Source organism: Capra hircus, chromosome 12 (assembly GCF_001704415.2).
Source record: "Capra hircus breed San Clemente chromosome 12, ASM170441v1, whole genome shotgun sequence".
In the NCBI taxonomy this organism is placed as follows: domain Eukaryota; kingdom Metazoa; phylum Chordata; class Mammalia; order Artiodactyla; family Bovidae; genus Capra; species Capra hircus.
This window is the reverse complement of record NC_030819.1, coordinates 70,171,879-70,191,506: the sequence shown is the minus strand read 5'-3', so window position 1 is coordinate 70,191,506 and position 19,628 is coordinate 70,171,879. Positions and strand designations below refer to the sequence as shown.

At 44.6% G+C, this 19,628-nt stretch overlaps 1 protein-coding gene across 2 annotated transcripts in view; it reads right to left on the bottom strand.

Moving 5' to 3' along the window:
- The window catches only part of RUBCNL (RUN and cysteine rich domain containing beclin 1 interacting protein like), a 48,931-nt gene that overhangs the window by 8,112 nt on the left and 21,191 nt on the right, over positions 1 to 19,628 (bottom strand). For both annotated transcript variants that reach the window (XM_005687441.3, XM_018056758.1), the window contains exons 2-9: positions 15,023 to 15,643; positions 11,182 to 11,264; positions 10,492 to 10,702; positions 8,284 to 8,385; positions 7,768 to 7,828; positions 6,879 to 7,011; positions 5,096 to 5,241; positions 3,346 to 3,410 (exon numbers count right to left, since the gene is read on the bottom strand). In XM_005687441.3, the coding sequence (XP_005687498.2) occupies positions 3,346 to 3,410; positions 5,096 to 5,241; positions 6,879 to 7,011; positions 7,768 to 7,828; positions 8,284 to 8,385; positions 10,492 to 10,702; positions 11,182 to 11,264; positions 15,023 to 15,551 (1,330 nt within the window). In that variant the 5' untranslated portion in view covers positions 15,552 to 15,643. The remainder of the gene's footprint in view (positions 1 to 3,345; positions 3,411 to 5,095; positions 5,242 to 6,878; positions 7,012 to 7,767; positions 7,829 to 8,283; positions 8,386 to 10,491; positions 10,703 to 11,181; positions 11,265 to 15,022; positions 15,644 to 19,628) is intronic.

Genomic DNA, 19,628 nt, shown 5'->3' with positions numbered 1-19,628 from the left:
ACTTGGCAGGAAGGCTCTGACAAGCCCGAATCTCTTCAGGCTAATTGTCCTGAAGCCACCAAAACAGCCCTTTCACTCCCAAGCCAATAAACCTGGATTAAGTTCCCTAGCTATAAAAACCATAGCATTCTTGACTTTCTCTTTCATTGAAAGTATCACCCAGTTATTTACTTGGCTGATGACATCCTGTCAGCAAGCTCCATGAGGGAAGGACCACATTCCAATCAACATTGCACACCTATGTCTTCACATCTGAACAAACTCTGGGAGGTACTTTAAAAGTTGGTGGAATCATGGTCACACATCTTCACAGTTTCAGACTCATGCATTCAATATTTACTGAGGCACCAGGATACAGTGGTTAACCAGAGAGATATGGTCCCCACTAGACTTTAGCTGGGAAGATGAGTCATTGAAAAAAAACCACTTCCAACTGTGACGCATGGCAGGCATGGCAGAAGGAAGTTCAGATGGATTTATGCTTTTTGCTTTTATTTCTTGAGGTGGAGATGCTCAAAGTCTTACTCCATCCCAGAACACCTATCAAAGGCCGAGGGAACCCTTTCCAGCAAATCTTCTCTTCCTAGGCTTCCACACGGAGAAGGCAATGGCAGCCCACTCCAGTACTCTTGCCTGGAAAATCCCATGGACGGTGGAGCCTGGTGCGCTGCAGTCCATGGGCTTGCTGAGGGTCGGACACAACTGAGCGACTTCACTTTCACTTTTCACTTTCATGCACTGGAGAAGGAAATGGCAACCCACTCCAGTGTTCTCGCCTGGAGAATCCCAGGGACGGGGGAGCCTGGTGGGCTGCCGTCTCTGGGGTCGCACAGAGTCGGACACAACTGAAGTGACTTAGCAGCAGGCTTCCACAGGTCAGACCTATGGATGCTCTCACAGCAAAATAAGTGATTCCCACTCTCAACTAGGCAACTCGCCTTTCTGATCGGATGAAACCTGATTTTCTAGGCCCTTAGGCCACTCCCTCAAACTTTCTCAGAGGAGTCTGGTTAGGTCCTAGGTAAGCCATCCAATCATTTAACAAATATCTTTCAAGATCCAACTGTGTGCCAGGCATACTTGTAGGAGCAGGAGATAAAGCAATGGTAACACAGACCAAATATTGATAATATGTATATAAGAGGTAACTAATGAGAACCTATTGTATAGCCCAGAGAACTCTATTCAGTGCTCTGTGGTGACCTAAATGGGAAGGAAATTCCAAAAAGAGGGGATATATGTAAACATATAACAGATTCACTGTGCTGTACAGCAGAAAGTAACATAAGACTGTAAAGCAAGTATACTTTAATAAGTCAATTAAAAAGAAACCATGTATCTGTCCTCATGGAACTTAGAATCTAGTGAGAGACAGATAATAGTAAGAAAAATCAATAAGACAGAGTATTTTAGGGAGATAAGGACTTGAATAAAAACAAAAAGGAAGGGGAATATCAAGTGTATGTATGTGTTTGTGGCCAAGAGGGTGATGAGGTGGAGTTTCAATAGGGCAGCTAAGGAAGACCTGAGAGTGCAGATGGGAAGGAAGGAAGGGAACTGGCCCTGGTGGGGTGGGGCGTGTCCGGGGAGGACATTCCAGGGAGAGAGAAGCACAGATCCTGACAAATTGCTGAGTCAGGAGTGATCCTGACAAAGCACTCCTGACAAATCGCTGAGTCAGGAGTGAGCCTGTCACCTTCAAGGACCAGCAGGGAGGCCATGTGGCTTGAGCTCAATGCCCAATGGGGCAAGAGCTGGGAGATGAGAGTCGGAAAGTAATGGGCAGTCACAGTGGCCTCTTCACCAAAGAGAAGGCAGTGTTACGAAATGACTATAACAACTTCTCATTGTGGGCATCTCTCATAAAAACAATACACGTCCCCCTTTCTGTGCTACACACTAGGTTCTCACTAGCCATGTACTTCATTCATAGTTGTATACGTACGTCAATCCCAATCTCCAACCCCTCAAAAAGAAGGTATAGTCTATTTGTAGGACATACATTAAGTTAACCTTAAATATGTATTCCCATATACATTCAGTTCAGTCGCTCAGTCATGGCCAGCTCTTTGTGACCCCATGGACTGCAGCATGCCAGGTTTCCCTGTGCTTCACCAACTCCCAGCTCCCGGAGCTTGTTCAAACTCATGTCCATTGAGTTGGTGATGCCTTCCAACCATCTCATCCTCTATCGTCCCCTTCTCCTCCTGCCTTCAATCTTTCCCAGCATCGGGGTCTTTTCCAATGAGTCAGTTCTTTGCATCAGATGGCCAAAGTATTGGAGTTTCAGCAGACAAATACTATTTGATTGTACTTATGTGAGGTACCAAGAAAAGTCAAATTCATAGAGTCAGAAAGTACATTGGTAGATGCCAGGGGCCGGGGGGTAGGAGGTGGGAAGGGGGAATGGGGACAGTGTAATGGGGACAGAGTTTCAGTTTAGGAAGGTAAACAGCTGGGGAGATGAATGACGGTGAGAGTTGTGCAACAGTGTGAATATACTTAGTGCCACTGAACTATACCGTTAAAAATGGTTAAAATAGTATGTTTTATCCATACATGACTAATGTGGATGGACTAGTGATGCATGGATGTGAGAGTTAGACCATAAAGAAGGCTGAGAGCTGAAGAATAGATGCCTTCGAATTGTGGTGTTGGAGAAGACTCTTGAGAGTCCCTTGGACAGCAAGGAGATCCAAACAGTCCATCCTAAAGGAAATCAACCCTGAATATTCATTGGAAGGACTGATGCTGAAGCTCCAATATTTGGCTACCTGATGTGAAGAGCTGACTCCTTGGAAAAGACCCTGATGCTGGGAAAGTTTGAAGGTTAAAGGAGAAGAGGGTGGCAGAGGATGAGATGGTTAGAAAGCATCACTGACTCAATGGACATGAATCTGAGCAAACTCAGGGAGATAGTGAAGGACAGGGAAGATTGGCATAATTCAGTCCATGGAGTTGCTAAGAGCTGGACAGGATTTAGCAACTGAACAACAACAAGAGTATGTTTTATATTATGTGACTTTCATGACAATTAAAAAACATTAAAAAATAATGATGCACACTGCTCAACTTTCTTTGGATGTATAGAGAGATAAGTAGGAAATCTGAAATTGGTTATTTGAGGGGCTCTTTTACTTATGATATTTAAAAATGTAAGAGTATGAATATAAAATTATGTAAATTTCATTCATATGCTTATTAATCAAATCACTGTTGAACAAAAGATTTGTTGCTGTGTATATTGTCTTGCATGTACTTGAGAGAAATGAATATACCAATATTTATGCTTTAAGGTAAAAATGTCATTGCCTAATAAGTAAGCAACCCAATATGCATACTTACTAGGTTCTATTGGAGTTCCACAGCCAGCACAGAAAAAATTTTGGGCTATTACTACGAGATCCCTCCTGAGGACAGAAAATGATAAGAGTTATATTTCAGAAAAGGCCAACAGAGCGTTTTTCACTGATTGGAAGAGAAATTAACATCGGGATGTTCTTCTTAGCTTGAGGGCTTCATTTTATCATTTTTTCATTTGGGAAAGAAACAGAATTTTTCTTTCCCAAGAACAGAGCTTTCCAGCTTTCCACCAAAGCAGAAGTCAGTATCACAAGTAACCATTCCACCAAAGAGTCTTTAGAGACTTCTTATGGGGCATCACAGAGTTCTCTCTCCTGAGAGAACTAGAAGCATATAATACATGGGAGGAGGTTCAGGGGGACAAGACACCATCCCCAAACTTGCTTGGGGAGTTTACAAATGGATCCAGGGACATTTAGATGAATATGAGGTATTGTAAGACAATGCTGTCAAAGATTTCTGGTGAAAGATAGAATATTGAAGTGTTTGCTATTTAACTGTTCGTGTTGCAATTCCAAATGGGATTTGGCAATACGGAGAAAGCTGTAACACTTTAATACAGTTTAAGGTCAGCAAAAATGGCCAAAGTAAAAATGCATGGTAAAAATATGTGTGCGTGGTAAAAAAAAAAAGAAAAAAATGTGTGCTTTAGAGAGAACCCAGAAAAATCCCAGAGGAAAGACAATCCACGTCAAGGGAAGTGACCCCACCTAAGGCTTGGAGAGGGAACTCTTCTCCCTAAGCAGCCCCAGAGAACTTCCTCATACTCTCCCAAGAGGAAAAAAGAATATAAGGCACCTCTGTGGGGCACTGCAATGACAATTGCCAGCCCCTTCTGCACTTTGCACACTGTATTAAATACCAACCAAGAGGAATGAAAAAAAACGCATTTGGTTAATATATCCTTTTGTCTACAATGTCATATACTCTCAGAATAAATAAATTACTACTTTAAATTATGGGATTCCCAGGTGACTCAGTGGTAAAGAACCCACCTGCCAATGCAGGAGATGCAGGTTCCATCCCTGGGTCAGGAAGATCCCCTGGAGGAGGAAATGGCAACCCACTCCAGTGTTCTTGCCTGGAAAATTCCATGGACAGAGGAGCCTGGCAGGCTACAGTCCATGGGGTCACAAAGAGTCAGACATGACTGAGCAACTCAGCACAGCACTACTTTAAATTATTGTATATATTTATATATATCTGTATCCTTTTTGCACCATCTTATTTCTTTGTCTTTTAGGATTGTATTACTTTTTAGAGAACAGAGATGATTTCATTTGCATTCTGTCATGTTTTTTAACTACAAGAGCTCTCCTCAAGATGAAATTTTCCTTTAAAAAAATGAATTCACTGACTTTTTATTTCACATTGCCCTGGAAAATAGAGTGGTCTAGTCTTAAAATTACTGTATGATATTTTTAAGGTTCACCATTAGCCACTTAATATCAGCCTGTTTACTTTTCAATTGTTATGTAATGTTCAAAGTTAAGGAAACACAGTTAAGTTCTCAACGTGTCAAAACTTAGAGACCAAAAGCCCACTATAAATGGGGTGCCAAGAAAGCTAAGTCAGAAAAATGTGCCCAAATTTCTTTTTCCTAAAACAGATTTTCCTTTGTCCCTTGGTGTTTTATTTTTTGCCTTCACACATCTCCATGAAGAGACAGGAGGAACCCACCACAACTTTTGTTTTAACTGGACTGGTGGTCCAAGCAGCAACCTAGACTTACTTGAGTGGTGGATGAACATTAAATATGATTTGAAACCTAGGGGGCGCCCAGTCTCCAATCCCTCTGATCCTCGACTTCAGTTTAATTTCCTGGACGACATCTGTGCTGGATTCAAAGTCTTTCTGGACCTGCTCTTCATTTACGACCTGCATAAATAACCCAGAAGAGGATTCAGGAGCAACTTAAACAAGCACATGTCAGGAACTGAAACAAAAGAAACGTTCAGATGTATTCCCAACATTAACCTTTACCTTGAAAAATAAAAACTGCTTTTAAGTGAATAACAGAACCTGGCCAGAGCCGTCTCTGTGTCTAAAACCCTCTGCAGGAGAACTGCTTCAGACGCCACCCAGCTGAGATCACTCTGCTCGGTATTTTTAGTTAGTTCTTTTGTTTCCAGACTGCGAATTACTGTAAGTAGGTCAGTGTGAACTGGAATGCCTTCCTGCCTAGCAGAAGCCGAAGCCTCACCCTGCCTAGTCAATAGCTGACAGACGCTGTCGATCTGAATCCCCTTCTCCAGGAATTGTTCTCTGCAGACACTGCCCAGCCTGTAGAGGTGCAGACACCACCCAACCTGTACAGGTGCAGACACCACCCCCACCTCTGACCATGAAACTTTCCTCTTAGCATCTAAAATCAAGACTTCTCTGATTACCGTCTGCATCTCCACAGTTTGGCCACTTTTGAGCCTTATTTCCCAGGAAGATTAAGAAGAACCCTCCCCCAAACATACCCCACTACCCACAAACATGTTCTCCAACTACATCAAATGACTCTGCTCAACACACCATGAGGACTTCCCCAGTGGTCCAGTGGTGAAGACTCTGTGCTTCTACTGCAGGGGGCAAGGGTTCGATCCCTGGTCAGGGAACTAAGATGACGCAGCCAAAAGAACCAAAACCCAGAAGCACCAGGCACCTCCCAGTCATTTTTACTCCAGCTGCTCCTTTGCCAAGAGTGCCCTTCATGCACTCCTACCTGACCTCTACAGTTCTGCCTGGCCTGATACTTGGCTCAAGTCCTGAGATCTCCATTCAGCCTTTCCAGGTTCCCCTGATGATGTGGAACACCGCCTCCCCTGCACTTCTGGTGTGCTTTCTCTCCTACCCGATTACAGCCTCTGCCACCCCATCCTCTGCCCGCAGTGAGCTGCCTGTTTGGAAGGCAGAGCGCTCCACAAGGGGACCAGCCTGGACTTTCAAATGAGGCAGCCTGGGGGCTCGACTCCCGCTGTACCACTGAGCAGCCCCGCTGAGGGTCTGCAACTAACACCTTAAACTTAAAATAACAGGCTTCCATGTGGTCTAGTGGTTAAGAATCCACCTGCCAACGCATGGCACATGGGTTTGATCCCTGGTCCGGGAAGATTCCACATGCCGCAGGGCAACTAAGCCTGTGAGCTGCAACTGCTGAGCCCATGCGCTGCCACGAGAGAAGCCACTGCAATGAGAGGCCCTTGCATTAGCCCTGGCTTACCACAACTAGAGAAGAACCTGTGCCTAGCAATGAAGACCCAGCACAGCCATAAATAAATGAGTAAATCAATTAAATTAAATTAACAATAGCATCTATCTCACAGGAGATATGTGAGGATTAGGACATGAATTGCTGAGCACAGGCGCTGGTGCATTACAAATGCCCAATAAACATCAGATTCGTCCTTCCTTTCGAGTCTCCCCTAACGCCCAGCAGCCATACAAGGAAACACATAGACCTCTGATGTGGAAGGCAGGCAAAATGAGAATTTAAGAACTGAAGATCAAATTCTGTTGAGACTTACTATGGAGCCAGCTGCATCGAGAGAGCCTGCCAGCTGATAATGAACTTCTGCCAGCATCCAGCATTTCTTGAATACGCGGTATAACTCTTTGGCTGTTAGCTCAGCAGAATTGAAGTTTGGCTCATGAATGACACTGCAATGTAAGAGATGCAAACATGGAAAATTATTTTCATAAAAAGTGTGTTAAGGGTCTTTTGCTGCGGGTTTTTAACTATTTCCCCTCCCCCCTCAAAAAAAGCAGAGGAGGTGACACACAGCAGACCATGTGTGCGTCAACCACGCCCCAGTGGTCATCTTACTTAACTCAATCCCTCCACGTCCCACAGAGCAGCTTGTGTTTATTGAGGGTACCAAGGTGGGGAGGGGTGGTGAGAAGAGGACCAGGTTTAAAGTCAGAAGACCTGGGTTCAAGCCCTGTCTTTTGTGCCCCCATGGACTGCAGCCCAGCAGGCTCCTCCGTCCATGAGATTTCCTAGGCAAGAATACTGGAGTGGGTTGCCATTTCTTTCTCCAGGGGATCTTCCCCACCCAGGGACTGAACCCACGTCTCCTGCATTGGCAGGCAGATTCTTCTCTACTGAGAAAACTGGGAAGCGAGTTGGAGTTCCCCCGCTGCTATTTAACAGCATGGTGTCCAGAAGCCACTTCTCATCTGAATCTCAGTTTCTACACCCATCAAATTGGGTTTAAAACCCCTGCCCATCCCACCCAGGAGGATTAAATGAGAATGTGTACAGAAGTCTTTCAAACACTCTAGAAACACTGTAGGAACTTCCGTGGTGATTGTTTCACTTCTAAACAGTGATCCCTGTTATTGGAACTGGCTGAATTTGAGGCCTGGTGTGATGGCCCAGGGGTCTGTGTGCTGATGAAAGTGGGAGGTAGATACCTCTTAGAGGTGTCGGAGGAACATCCACAGGGCACTGTGGTATTGCTGAAATCTCCAAGTTCTGTGGGAAAATTGAAGAAAAGGTAATGGAGGGCTTTTAGTCTGTTTCTCTTAACCATAGTCAATTTGATACGAACACAAAACTAGCTGCCTACATCTCAGGACCAATCATTTCAGATCGCCATCCTTCAGGTTCTTTTGCATTTCTGTTATAAAACAACAGCTATTATGAGGCTACAGACGGGATTTTAAAATACGCTTATCTGAAATTTCACCAAAATATAATGGAGGGGGCCAAACAGATATCAGACCCTAATGGTATCTGCTTTTGCATTCAAACCTACACGAGATGAGAGATTAATATCAAGACATCACATTTTTTTTAATATCAGGGACACAATCTGATTTGGGGAGGGGTTTCCCTGAATGACACTGTTACGTATTATGTGTGATGCGTGTCATCAGGTGTGTGGGGGAGGGTGCCTCCATCACGGCCCATGAGTTTCCAAATCTCACCTACGATAACAAAGTCATCGAAGTCACATTTGCAGTCTTCTTCCGTCACCTCAGAGAAAGCAGGTGTTTCAACCACTGGGCTGACCTGTAACACAGCGCAACCTAGAGGAAGAAAGGAAGAAGAAAAAAAGACTGTCCAACCTGCAACACCCGGCTAAACTGAAAAGGAGGAATGAAACGGCTGAGTTGACCTGAAAAGAATCTTAAAATTCAGCTGCAACAATTAGAAAGGTCAGGGGGTGAGGAGGGAGGTGGGAGGGGAGTTCAGGATGGCGGGGACACATGTATACCTAGGACCGATTCATGTTGATGCATGGCAAAAAGCATCACAACATTGTACAGTACTTATCCTCCAATTAAAATAAAAAGGGCAGGGAGCTATTTTTGTGTTGTTCTTATGTTCACAAGATTAAGTGAAACAGACTGATGAGTCTATTGGGGTCCATAGGAGTATTCTACCTACTTCCATGGAAGTTTGGAAATTTCCACAATACAAAGTTTAACAAACGGAAGAGACAGGAGAAACAACGTTTTGTTGTTGTTGTTCACAGTAAGGAAAAGAGTACAGGTGACATGAACACTGTCCTAGGTTGAGTGTGTGTGCTCACTCACTCAGACGTGTCCAGCTCTTCGTGACCCCATGGACTGCAGCCCACCATGGCATTTCCCAGGCAAGAATAACTGGAGTAGGTATCAAACCCATGTCTCCTGTGTCTCCTGCATTGGCAGGCAGATGCTTTACCATTGAGCCACCTGGGGAGCCCACTAGGTTGAATCTGTTCCCCTAAATGCCCCCTACCCAGCGCCTGTGAACAGGACTTCATATGGAAATAGGGTCATTGTAATCAAGTTAAGCTGCGGTCACGCTGGATCAGGGTGAGTCCTAGAGGCAATGTGAGTGATGTTGTAAAAAGAGGGAAGTTTGTACACAGACGCGGATACTCAGAGACCAAACATCCTGTGAACACGGAGGACTGGAGGGACGCTCTACAAGCCAGGAGCAGCAGCGACTGCCCAGAGTCTGGAGACAGGCAGGGATAAAAATTCTCCCTCAAAGCCTCTAGAAGGAACCAAGCGTCCAGACAATTCCAAGCCGACCTGTGACCTCCGTGACTGTGAAAGGACCCATTTCTGCCGTCTGACGCCACCTAACTTGTAGTATTTTGCTACAGGACCTCCAAGACACGAATACAAATATGTTCATGCTTTTCTATCCCTAATACCAGTTTGGAGAATTAGCCTAAGAATGTCTTCACACAGAGAGAAAAAAAAGTGAAAAAGGAAGGTTGTGATCACAAAGGAGTTTTAAAATCCATTTAAAGTGTTAAAATATTGAAAGCCACCTAAATGCCAAATAACTGGGAAAAGACTTTGCAAATCATGCTGTTACTTCAAGAAACACCCTCACTGAAAAAATGTGATCACTGATAAACCATTCTAGCTGGGGGATATCAATTTCTGAGCTTCGGTTTCCTCCTGGGTTAAATGGGGGCAGTTTCACCCACTTCTGTGTTTCTTACACTCTTTTGATCATGATCAGCAGTAACATACAATTTACTTTACAACCTGGTACAGGCACAAAAGTATATATAACTGGTAAAGTTCCAGGAAGCATCGCTCACCCCATGTGAGGTGCGTGCTGATACTGCGCAGTTATTTGCTTGCCTTTTTAACACTGTCTGGATCAAGCTGCAATTTGCTGAACTCTGCTCTACCTCATGAAGTAACCTCTATGACCATAAATGTCACAAGGGTGATACTTGAGAAAAGATCAAATTTTTATCTGGGTGGTAGAAATATTTTAAGTTTTTATTTAATATATTAACATTTTTTTTAATTCAGCTAAACATGATTCAACACATAAAATATTTCAGGCAAAGCCCTACCTGTGGATCCCCAACATCTGCGGATACCCAGTGCATCACGGACTCCTTGTTACCAGGATGAATGAAAGAGGACAGCGTGGGGAAGGAAGCCAGTATAAAGAAGAGGAATGCTGGGTGACAAGACAGAGGAAGGGGAAAGCAGGATGGAGCCTAAGAAAAAGCAGGTGGATTGCACAGCTGAGTGGTACATGATGACCAATTCCAAGCCAAGTGGCAGAAATGGCGGGGATCATCGAGTTACTCCAGAAGGACAGGGTTTGGCAGGTGTGTGGGGAGAATACAGCAGAAAGCTTCCTCATATTTGCACCCCCCAACCACTCACCTTCATAGCCACTGTCAGACGAAGCGGAAGACCCAGATTCCTGCTTTACGTGGGTATAAAAGGTCCCTTCCAAGTCCGCCTGATCATTGCCGAGTGACCTGCCGGCCTCCTCGGTACTCCAGGTCTCTGTGTGCTGCTGACTTAGAATATTATACTTCACTTTCTCCATGACTGATATAATCATATCTGCAACATAAAAGTGGGCATTTTCCTGCAGAGGCAAAGACGATCAGTTAAAATTCTCACAAGCATAATCAACTTGGTTTCCCCCCGCCGCCACCCCCTCCCCCGCCACTGAGGGTGTATTAGATTGAAAAATCAAGAAGTTATATTTAAGTGAAGTTAATGCATAGACATATATTTATTTCACTGTGTTATCATAGGTCATTACATCAAGAATAGCCCATATCTTCCAGAGGTGGAAGATTTAGCCCACTGCAACCAAAAGATGACGCAAGTTGAATTTCCTGTGATATTAAACCCTAGATTGGTGGTGCTGCAATGGGAGACGTTACTCATCAATCATGGAAAATTTCCCAGCTGAGGGCAGACCCTACCAGTCAAATGTTGAAATGAAACTTATTTGCCATGCCTCCTCCAGTGAAGTTTACAGACCGAAATCAGAACAGGCATACTCTGAAGTGTTAACCCTCTTGGTGGTTTTAAAAAGAAGAAGGAAGCCATGTTCACCTTTTCTACATCGACAGGGAGAATGAAAGCCTCTGGTGAGAAGGAATTTGAGGAAACAGTTCTTCCGCCAACCTGAACAGCATCTGCCAATACAGCAAGTTATTAAAAATGGAGAAAAAGAAAGTCAAAGTTTATCTACGAAAACAATTTTAGGGAGTGACTTTCAAATGTTTAAAATATTAGCACAATTCTAGAGTAAAATAGGATGACACAAGAAGAAAGACTCCTCTGATGGAAGGCCTTGTAGGTGGCAGAGGGTCATCATTTCTGCAAGAAGCTACTGGAATAACTTGAGAGGAATCCTTAGAGAAGCCACGGGAGAACCACGGGAATGGAGGAGAGCAACGAGGAAAGAGGGGAAAGAGAAGAGAAACACGGAAACTACCTACAGGAGATGGAAGGTGAGAAGGAATAGTCTGGAAGCAGGACCGTTAAGGATTACGGGATCATTCCTCCAACTCACTGCAAATGACGTAAAACTTCCTGTTTACAGTGACAAAATCTATCTGAAAAAGGTCAGCACCGCTTCTCTAAAATGATCTTCCCATAGTCAGAAACAAGAAGAAACTGCAGAGATTATATTCGGCTGACTCATCCATTCTGCATCCTTATTAAGCCACTCTGTTACTGGCAATGAACGCCACCAAGACAAAAATGAGGCCTGTCATGTGATATCTGATTGCAGCACGTAAGGCAACACATTTCTGTGGCATCCATAAGCACTGCTGTGCCAACCTGATGAATCAGAACCGAGTGCTACAGATGCCTTGACGGCTTCAAAGCTCTTGGGGTGGCAAACACACAGGCAAGCAGGAGTCCTCCAACTGTTGCAGGAAAAACTGACTCCATGATGGGTCCGTTTCTTTTACTTTAACCTGTGCTGCCCTATTGCTTTGGTTCACTAAAAGGATACTGTCCATACATAATGAATGGCCTGCCTCAGGGAACCCTGCCCCTCTGCCTGAATGTTAAACCAAAATGCCTTTTGTTCAGGACCCTGTCCACCAGTGGATGGCTATAGGAAGGAAAAAATTAACACATTCCTTCCTGGAAGCTGGCCATTCCCGGAGATATTTATAAGATTAATGGTCTTTTGTATTTTACATCCTCCCTTCCCCCATCTCTGTTCTATAAAAGAACCTGGCTTCCAGACCCTGATCAGATGGTTATTTTGAGACATTAGTCTACCATCTTCTGGGTCAGCCGGCTTTCTGAATAAAGCCATAGTCCTTGCCTCAACACCTCATCTCTCAGTTAATCGACCTGTTGTGTGATGGGCAGAGTGGGTTTGGACTCAGTAACATAACCCCTTCCTTGCCTCGTGTTCAAGAACTCCACTGTTCCATTGAAAACTTTGGACCTCTTAGCTTCAGAAGCCATCTGGGGTAGGCAAACTTTTTCTAGAAAGGATTATGGAGTAAATGTAGGACCTGAGGGCCACACAGCACCTGCTGCAATTATCACTCGGTTCTGCCATTGCCCTGAGAAAGCAGCTATAAACAAAACAAAAAAAAAAACACAGCTTTATCTGTAAAATCAGAAGTCTGGCGGCATTTGGTTACAGGTCCTGGTTTGGGGACTCTGAGGATAGAAGGGAAAATGCAGAGAAAAATCAGGCTGTGGCTTCCAGTCCCAGCTCTCCACACACCAGCTGTGTCTCTACAGCAAAATTTCCTCATCCTAGGAATTAGGATAATCATTTTATTAGGAAACTGAAGGAGCTGAGGAATGTAGAAGCACTGTAAATGTGTAGATCCTCTGCCAACAAAAGGAATTGTTTCTTACAGCCTCAGGAAATGCAGACAGGCCCAGCTGTGCTTCCCTCCCGTCTAATCTAAGAAAGGAAATCCCCCGCTACTGCCATTTGAGATGCAGCCGCTCCAGGAAAATGCCTCATAATGGCAAACGCCTGTTCTGCCCATTGCCGCCCCTACACCAAAGAAAGAACCAGATCACTCGGGACTTCTTTTCCTTAAGCCCGTGTAATGAATCCCCTCGCCAGGTTTAAGACAGATGGCCAAAAAAACGGAGTGGTTTTTTAAAGGTACTTAGATGGCTAGGGTCACTGGTTTTGGACAAAAGGGGCTGGTGTGTTTGTTTTCTTTCTGGGGCAAAGGATAATTTTATTTACTTTTCTTTACAGATGTCCTTTGATGTGGACCATGTTTTAAAAGTCTGTATTGAATTTGTTACAATACTGCTTCTGTTTTATGTTTTTTTTTTGGTTGTTGTTGTTTGTTTGTTTTTTTTAAGATGAGGGGCATGTGGGATCTTAGCTTCCTGAGCATAGATTTAACCTGCTCCCTCTGTACTGGAAAGTTGTAACCACTGAACCACCAGAGAAGTCCCAGGAAGGATAATTTTAAATTGCAGAACAACTTCTTGCACAGGAACACAAAAAGTTATTTGGGGCAGGCAATGGCACCCCACTCCAGTACTCTTGCCTGGAAAATCCCATGGACAGAGGAGCCTGGTGGGCTGCAGTCCATGGGGTCGCTAGGAGTCGGACACGACTGAGCGACTTCACTTTCACTTTTCACTTTCATGCACTGGAGAAGGCAATGGAAACCCACTCCAGTGATCTTGCCTGGAACATCCCAGGGACGGGGAGCCTGGTGGGCTGCTGTCTATGGGGTCGCACAGAGTCGGACACAACTGAAGAGACTTAGCAGCAGCAGCAGCAGCTCACTAGGCCCTAAAGATCATCTTCTCTTTATAACTTGTCGTGGTGGTAGTCTGTGGGAAAGAAGACTTTCAATTTTCTCTCTTTTCTTCTCACCCTCCCATGAGACAATCAAGTAGGAGACTAACTTCTCAGTTTTCAACCACTAAATTTGTAAGTCACTTTTTCCCTGAGAACTGCCCAGGCAGGTGAGCGAAAAAGAAAAAAAAAGGCCTGCAATCAGACGGAGCTACTGAGCACGCATGCCATCAGACTGTGCTATATTGCTCAAACTTTGGTTCTTATCTCCAAGTTAGCTCATTGAAAAGATTGTCCAGAATCTGCTTATTCTTAAATTGTATGTTAAAGATTGTCACCATCTTTGAGTTTTCAAAAGTTTCGTAGAACAAATAAACCTCATATCTTAGGAAAGGAAGAGGGACTGGTTTCTGCTAATGAGAAATAAATATACTTGAGTGTACACACACACAGAGGCAGCTTTTAAATTGCTTTGAAATAAAAAACTTCCTTGACTATTTGAACTAGGATTCCAACAAAAATACAATTTAATGCCAAGTGTGAATATAAAATAATAAATATTTAAAATTAACTAAGCATGCCACAAATCATAATAACAAGAATAGCTTAATTTACTGACTCGAGTGGCAACTGGCATGGATTACTTGGGTTTCAGAATTTTGGCATTTTAGAAATATGTGCCTGACCTTAGAGCAATAAGTTTTGGCCTGTTTGGAGGAATTGTGGTTCCTGTTTTTAAACCTTACTATTTTTCTAGTCACACCCTGTCCAGGTAAATCTAACAGGTGAGGTGTGTTCCTCTCCCACAGGAGCACTGGTGTGAAGCGGGGCTCACTCTCTAGAGACCACCTTCCACCATCAGGCTAAATGCTGAGCACCTCTGGTGCTCTAAGATGACAGCTGACACTGATTATTGACTGAGTTCTCCTGCAGACTCAGGAGAAAGGAAATTCTTGACTCCATCAGTTGTGACCCTCCCAGTGGCTGGGCTAAAGACGTTAGGAACTGAGCTGGTGCCCGGGCTGGTGAGCATCCTGGAAAACCGGTAGCCTTTTCCTCATGAGGAACACTCAGCCTCAGCCCCAAGCAAGAGCAGGTGTGAGATCAGACAGGAAGGGTGGAAGTCCAAACTAGAGTTACCTGCATCAGCAGAAGCTGTCAGCTGGGAAGGCTTGAAAAAAGCCCTGCCATCCTCAGGACATGGGGGACCGGATACAGACTTGGAGCTGGTGATGAGAGACGTGTGAGGACAGCGTCTTGGGAGCACTGCCCGCTCTTCCTTCGAGGTAACAGCGGAGTCACTGCCATTGCCAGCTGCGCCCCGGGCAGAGGAGCTGCCCACGGAGTCCACGGTGCCCTTCGACAGTGATGTCTCCACCACGGAGTCCCCAAGAGACAAGGGTGAAGCTCCCAAGGGAGATTTGGACGCAGTGTGGCTCTCTCTGTTCACCACTGGGAGCACCTGGGGCGACGCATCCTGCAGCTGTTGCTGCGCACATGGGGGGTTAATCCAGGCAGCTCTGTGCCTTGTGAACCTGATGTCTGATGGGCAGGAGGGGTGCTCAGTGTCCAGGAGGCTGGGCAAGCTGTCAGTGTCGCCTGGGTCATCGCTGACCCCTTCCCAGGGGTCCACAGGTGAGTCCTGCCGGCCCGAAGACTGTGACACCATCTTCAGGGCTCAGGGCTAGTGTGAATTCCCTTGTGCTGTTGGACTGGACCTTGAACTCACCACATGGCCCGCTGGAGGGCTGGAGAGCTTATCTGCAATGAGTGAGAATCATTTACCATAAACAAGGGCTCAATCATATTTTTTAACTCCACATTCTTATGAGGAAGCAAAGAAACTTCATGTTTCAACAGAGTCTGGACTTTTCCCTATACAACACAGTAAACTCCACTTAGATTTAAAAGTAAAATATTAATAAATAAGTTGGCCATAAAACTAGCAGCAAATGTAAGGGATATGACACTGAGATAGGAAAGGGGTTTCAAAGCAAAAAATAATTCTTTTTATGAAGAAGCACAAGCTGGAATCAAGATTGCCGGGAGAAATATCAATAACCTCAGATATGCAGATGACACCACCCTTATGGCAGAAAGTGAAGAGGAACTAAAAAGCCTCTGGATGAAAGTGAAAGAGGAGAGTGAAAAAGTTGGCTTAAAGCTCAACATTCAGAAAACAAAGATCATGGCATCTGGTCCCATCACTTCATGGGAAATAGATGGGGAAACAGTGGAAACAGTGTCAGACTTTATTTGTTTGGGCTCCAAAATCACTGCAGATGGTGACTGCAGCCATGAAATTAAAAGACGCTCACTCCTTGGAAGGAAAGTTATGACCAACCTAGATAGCATAGTGAAAAGCAGAGACATTACTTTGCCAACAAAGGTCCATCTAGTCAAAGCTATGGTTTTTCCAGTGGTCATGTATGGATATGAGAGTTGGACTGTGAAGAAAGCTGAGCGCTGAAAAATTGATGCTTTTGAACTGTGGTGTTGGAGAAGACTCTTGAGAGTCCCCTTGGACTGCAAGGAGATCCAACCAGTCCATTCTAAAGGAGATCAGGCCTGGGTGTTCATTGGAAGGGCTGATACTAAAGCTGAAACTCCAGTACTTTGGCCACCTCATGTGAAGAGTTGACTCATTGGAAAAGACTCCGATGCTGGGAGGAATTGGGGGCCGGAGGAGAAGGGGATGACAGAGGATGAGATGGCTGGATGGCATCACTGACTTGATGGACATGAGTCTGAGTGAACTCCGGGAGTTGGTGATGGACAGGGAGGCCTGGCGTGCTGCGATTCATGGGTTGCAAAGAGTCAGACACGACTGAGCAACTGAACTGAAAGTCGTATAAGGATACTGCTGATAAAAAACTAAAACAGCAAGATGTAAAACATCCCATGCATTATTTCAAAATTAAATGTCAAACCCAAAATGGGAATGCTGCCTAGGAGTAAAGACATGTTTTTATAGTTTTTTAAATTATTATTATTGGGGTATAATTGCTTTACAATGTTGTATCTGCTGTACAAAAGAAGTCAATCAGGTATAAGTATACATATATCCCCTCCCTCTTGGCTATTCCAACCCCCACCCCACCCTTCTAGGTCATTACAGAGCACTGAGCTGAGCCGCCTGCACTTTAGTAGGTTCCCACTAGCTATCTATTTTACATATGGTAGTATATGTATGTTTCTGCTTTTTCTTTAGTTTGTGGTCGTATTTCAACAAAGTGGACCCATGGCATGTGAAGCTGAGGGCAACCAACAGCAGTAAAAACTTGGTTTTGTATAACTTTACATGAGCTTACGAAACTTACTTAGATTATAAAAGCAATAAAAATTCATGATTTGCTTACAATATCTAAAGAACACACTGTGATCTAGATGCTGTCTTTAAAACGGTCCACTCGCTTTTAGCTCCATTGTTAGCATTAGTAAATTAGGCAATGATTACAATGTTGAGAGCAAGCGACATAGACGAGGAGCACTCTCGTCACTAATTACAGCCCAGCATGTGTGTCTTCCTAACACTCTGCCGCTGTCCCTCACATTGTAAAGCTCAGCCTTCAACAGTCACTGCGAGATTGGCAAAGGGAAGGTTTAGCAGTGAAGGTGTCTGCTTGGACACTGAGCCTAAAGGAAGGGTGAAGTCCATGGGTACACTTCAACGAGCGAGGCTCTGGTCCTCATAAAGTTCCAGGGCTTTAAACATCATCTTTATGTATACAGGTGACTCCCACATAGACCTGTATTCCTGACCTCCCCTGAACTCCAGGAGAGTGTATCCTCCTGCTTATTCGACATTTGTCTAGGGGCATCACACCTGATATATCCAAAGAAACACTGATTTCTGCACCCCCCACAACCCGCCCCAATCTGCTTCTTCCTGGTTTTCCCCATCTCAGGAAACATACCCGCCCCCAGTTGCTGAAGTCTCAGATCTAGGAGTCATCATGACCCTATCTTCCAGAGCTCTTCATCTTTAACCCACCAGCAAGCTTATTCCTGAACTTCCCCAGTAGCTCAGAGGTGAAGAATCTGCCTGCTGACGCAGGAGACTTAGGTTCGATCTCTGGGTGGGGAAGATCCCTGGAGGAGGAAATGGCAACCCACTCCAGTATTCTTGCCTAGGAAATCCCATGGACAGAGGAGCCTGGCGGGTTACAGTCCATGGGGTCACAAAGAGTCAGACATGACTGAGCACAACAACGGGCTTACATCTATAGCTACCACCTGGTCTAAGTCACCATTTTCCCAATGGTCTCCCTGATTCTTCTCTCACCTGCTTATAATCAAGTTATTCAGAGATATCTTTTATAAATCCAAGTCAATCCCCTACCTGACCCTGTCAACTACAAATTGGCACTTGCTGTCTACAAGGATTCGACATGTGCCGCTGAAGCTACTGATGTTCAACACCTCCTGAAGGGGTTCAGGGTGGAGAGCAGAAATGAGGCACCCTATGCTCCGGGGATGAGCAGGACTGGCAGGATAGGTCTTCAGATAGTTAGATATTTTCAGAAGCTGATTTTACGAGCCAACTAGAATATCTCCTCATATCTAGAAATGCCCTAAAATCCTTCACGGTGATGACTACTCCTCATGACTAGCAGAAAGTGTCACGAGACTAGCAGAAAACTTTTGGGAAAATATGTGCTTGATTGCATATACTCTCCCATCACTAAAATCACATATATACTGAACTTCCCCCTGCCTCTTTGGAGCAGCTTCTCAGAGCTATCTGAGGTGCTGTCTCCCAGGCGAGACCCCTCATTTCACCTCAAATAAAACTTAACTGACAGGCTTCCCTGGTGGCTCAGTAGTAAAGAATCCGCCTGCCAATGCAGGAGATACAAGTTCGATCCCTAGTCTGGGAAGATGCCACCTGCTGAGGAGCAACTAAGCCTGTGCGCCACAACCACTGAGCTGGTGCTCCACAGTGCAGGAACTCAACTACTGAGCCCATGGGCCGCAACTAGAGAAAAGCCTGTGCGGCAACCAAGACCCAGCACAGCCAAATATATATATAAAAATAAAATTATATAAATACAAATTATATCAATAGTTGTATTAATAATTATATAATTATAAATTATATAAATATAAATAAAATTATATAAAATAAAACGTAACTTGTAACTCTCACATTGTGCATTTTTTAAAAGTTGACAACTCCTACCCCATCATAGCTTCCCATTAAATCCTGAATAAAATCCAAAATCTTTACCTTGTTCCCCACGCACGACAGCAGACTTCTCTGGCCTGTCCACCCTCTGTCAGTCCCAGCTACGAAGCAAGCTCTTGACTCCCACAAGCTCTTGTTCACCTTCTCTGTTCTCGTCCCTCTGTTTGGGCCGCTCTCCCCTCAAATGACCACACGTCTGACACCTTCCTGTTTTATACACTCCTGGGTTTATGAATGACTTCCTCAAAGAAGTCTTTCCTAACCACCTCTCTTCACACAGCGCCCTGGTTACACCTTATCACACCACTTTGCTTAATCTTCAGCACAGCAGCTCTCACTTCCGGCTGCTTCCTGTCACCCTTGGCCACCGCTCCACCCCCGACTAGAAGCTCCAGGAAAGCAGGGGCCTTGTCTCAGAGCGGCCGATAGGGGCTCAATAAGAGCTACAGACTGAATGAACAAATCCAACAAAGTGATCGTAGAGTTACAGGCTAGAGAAAAGACTCCTGTGACTGATACACCTGCTCGACTGTCATGCAGACCTTCTCATCAGAGATG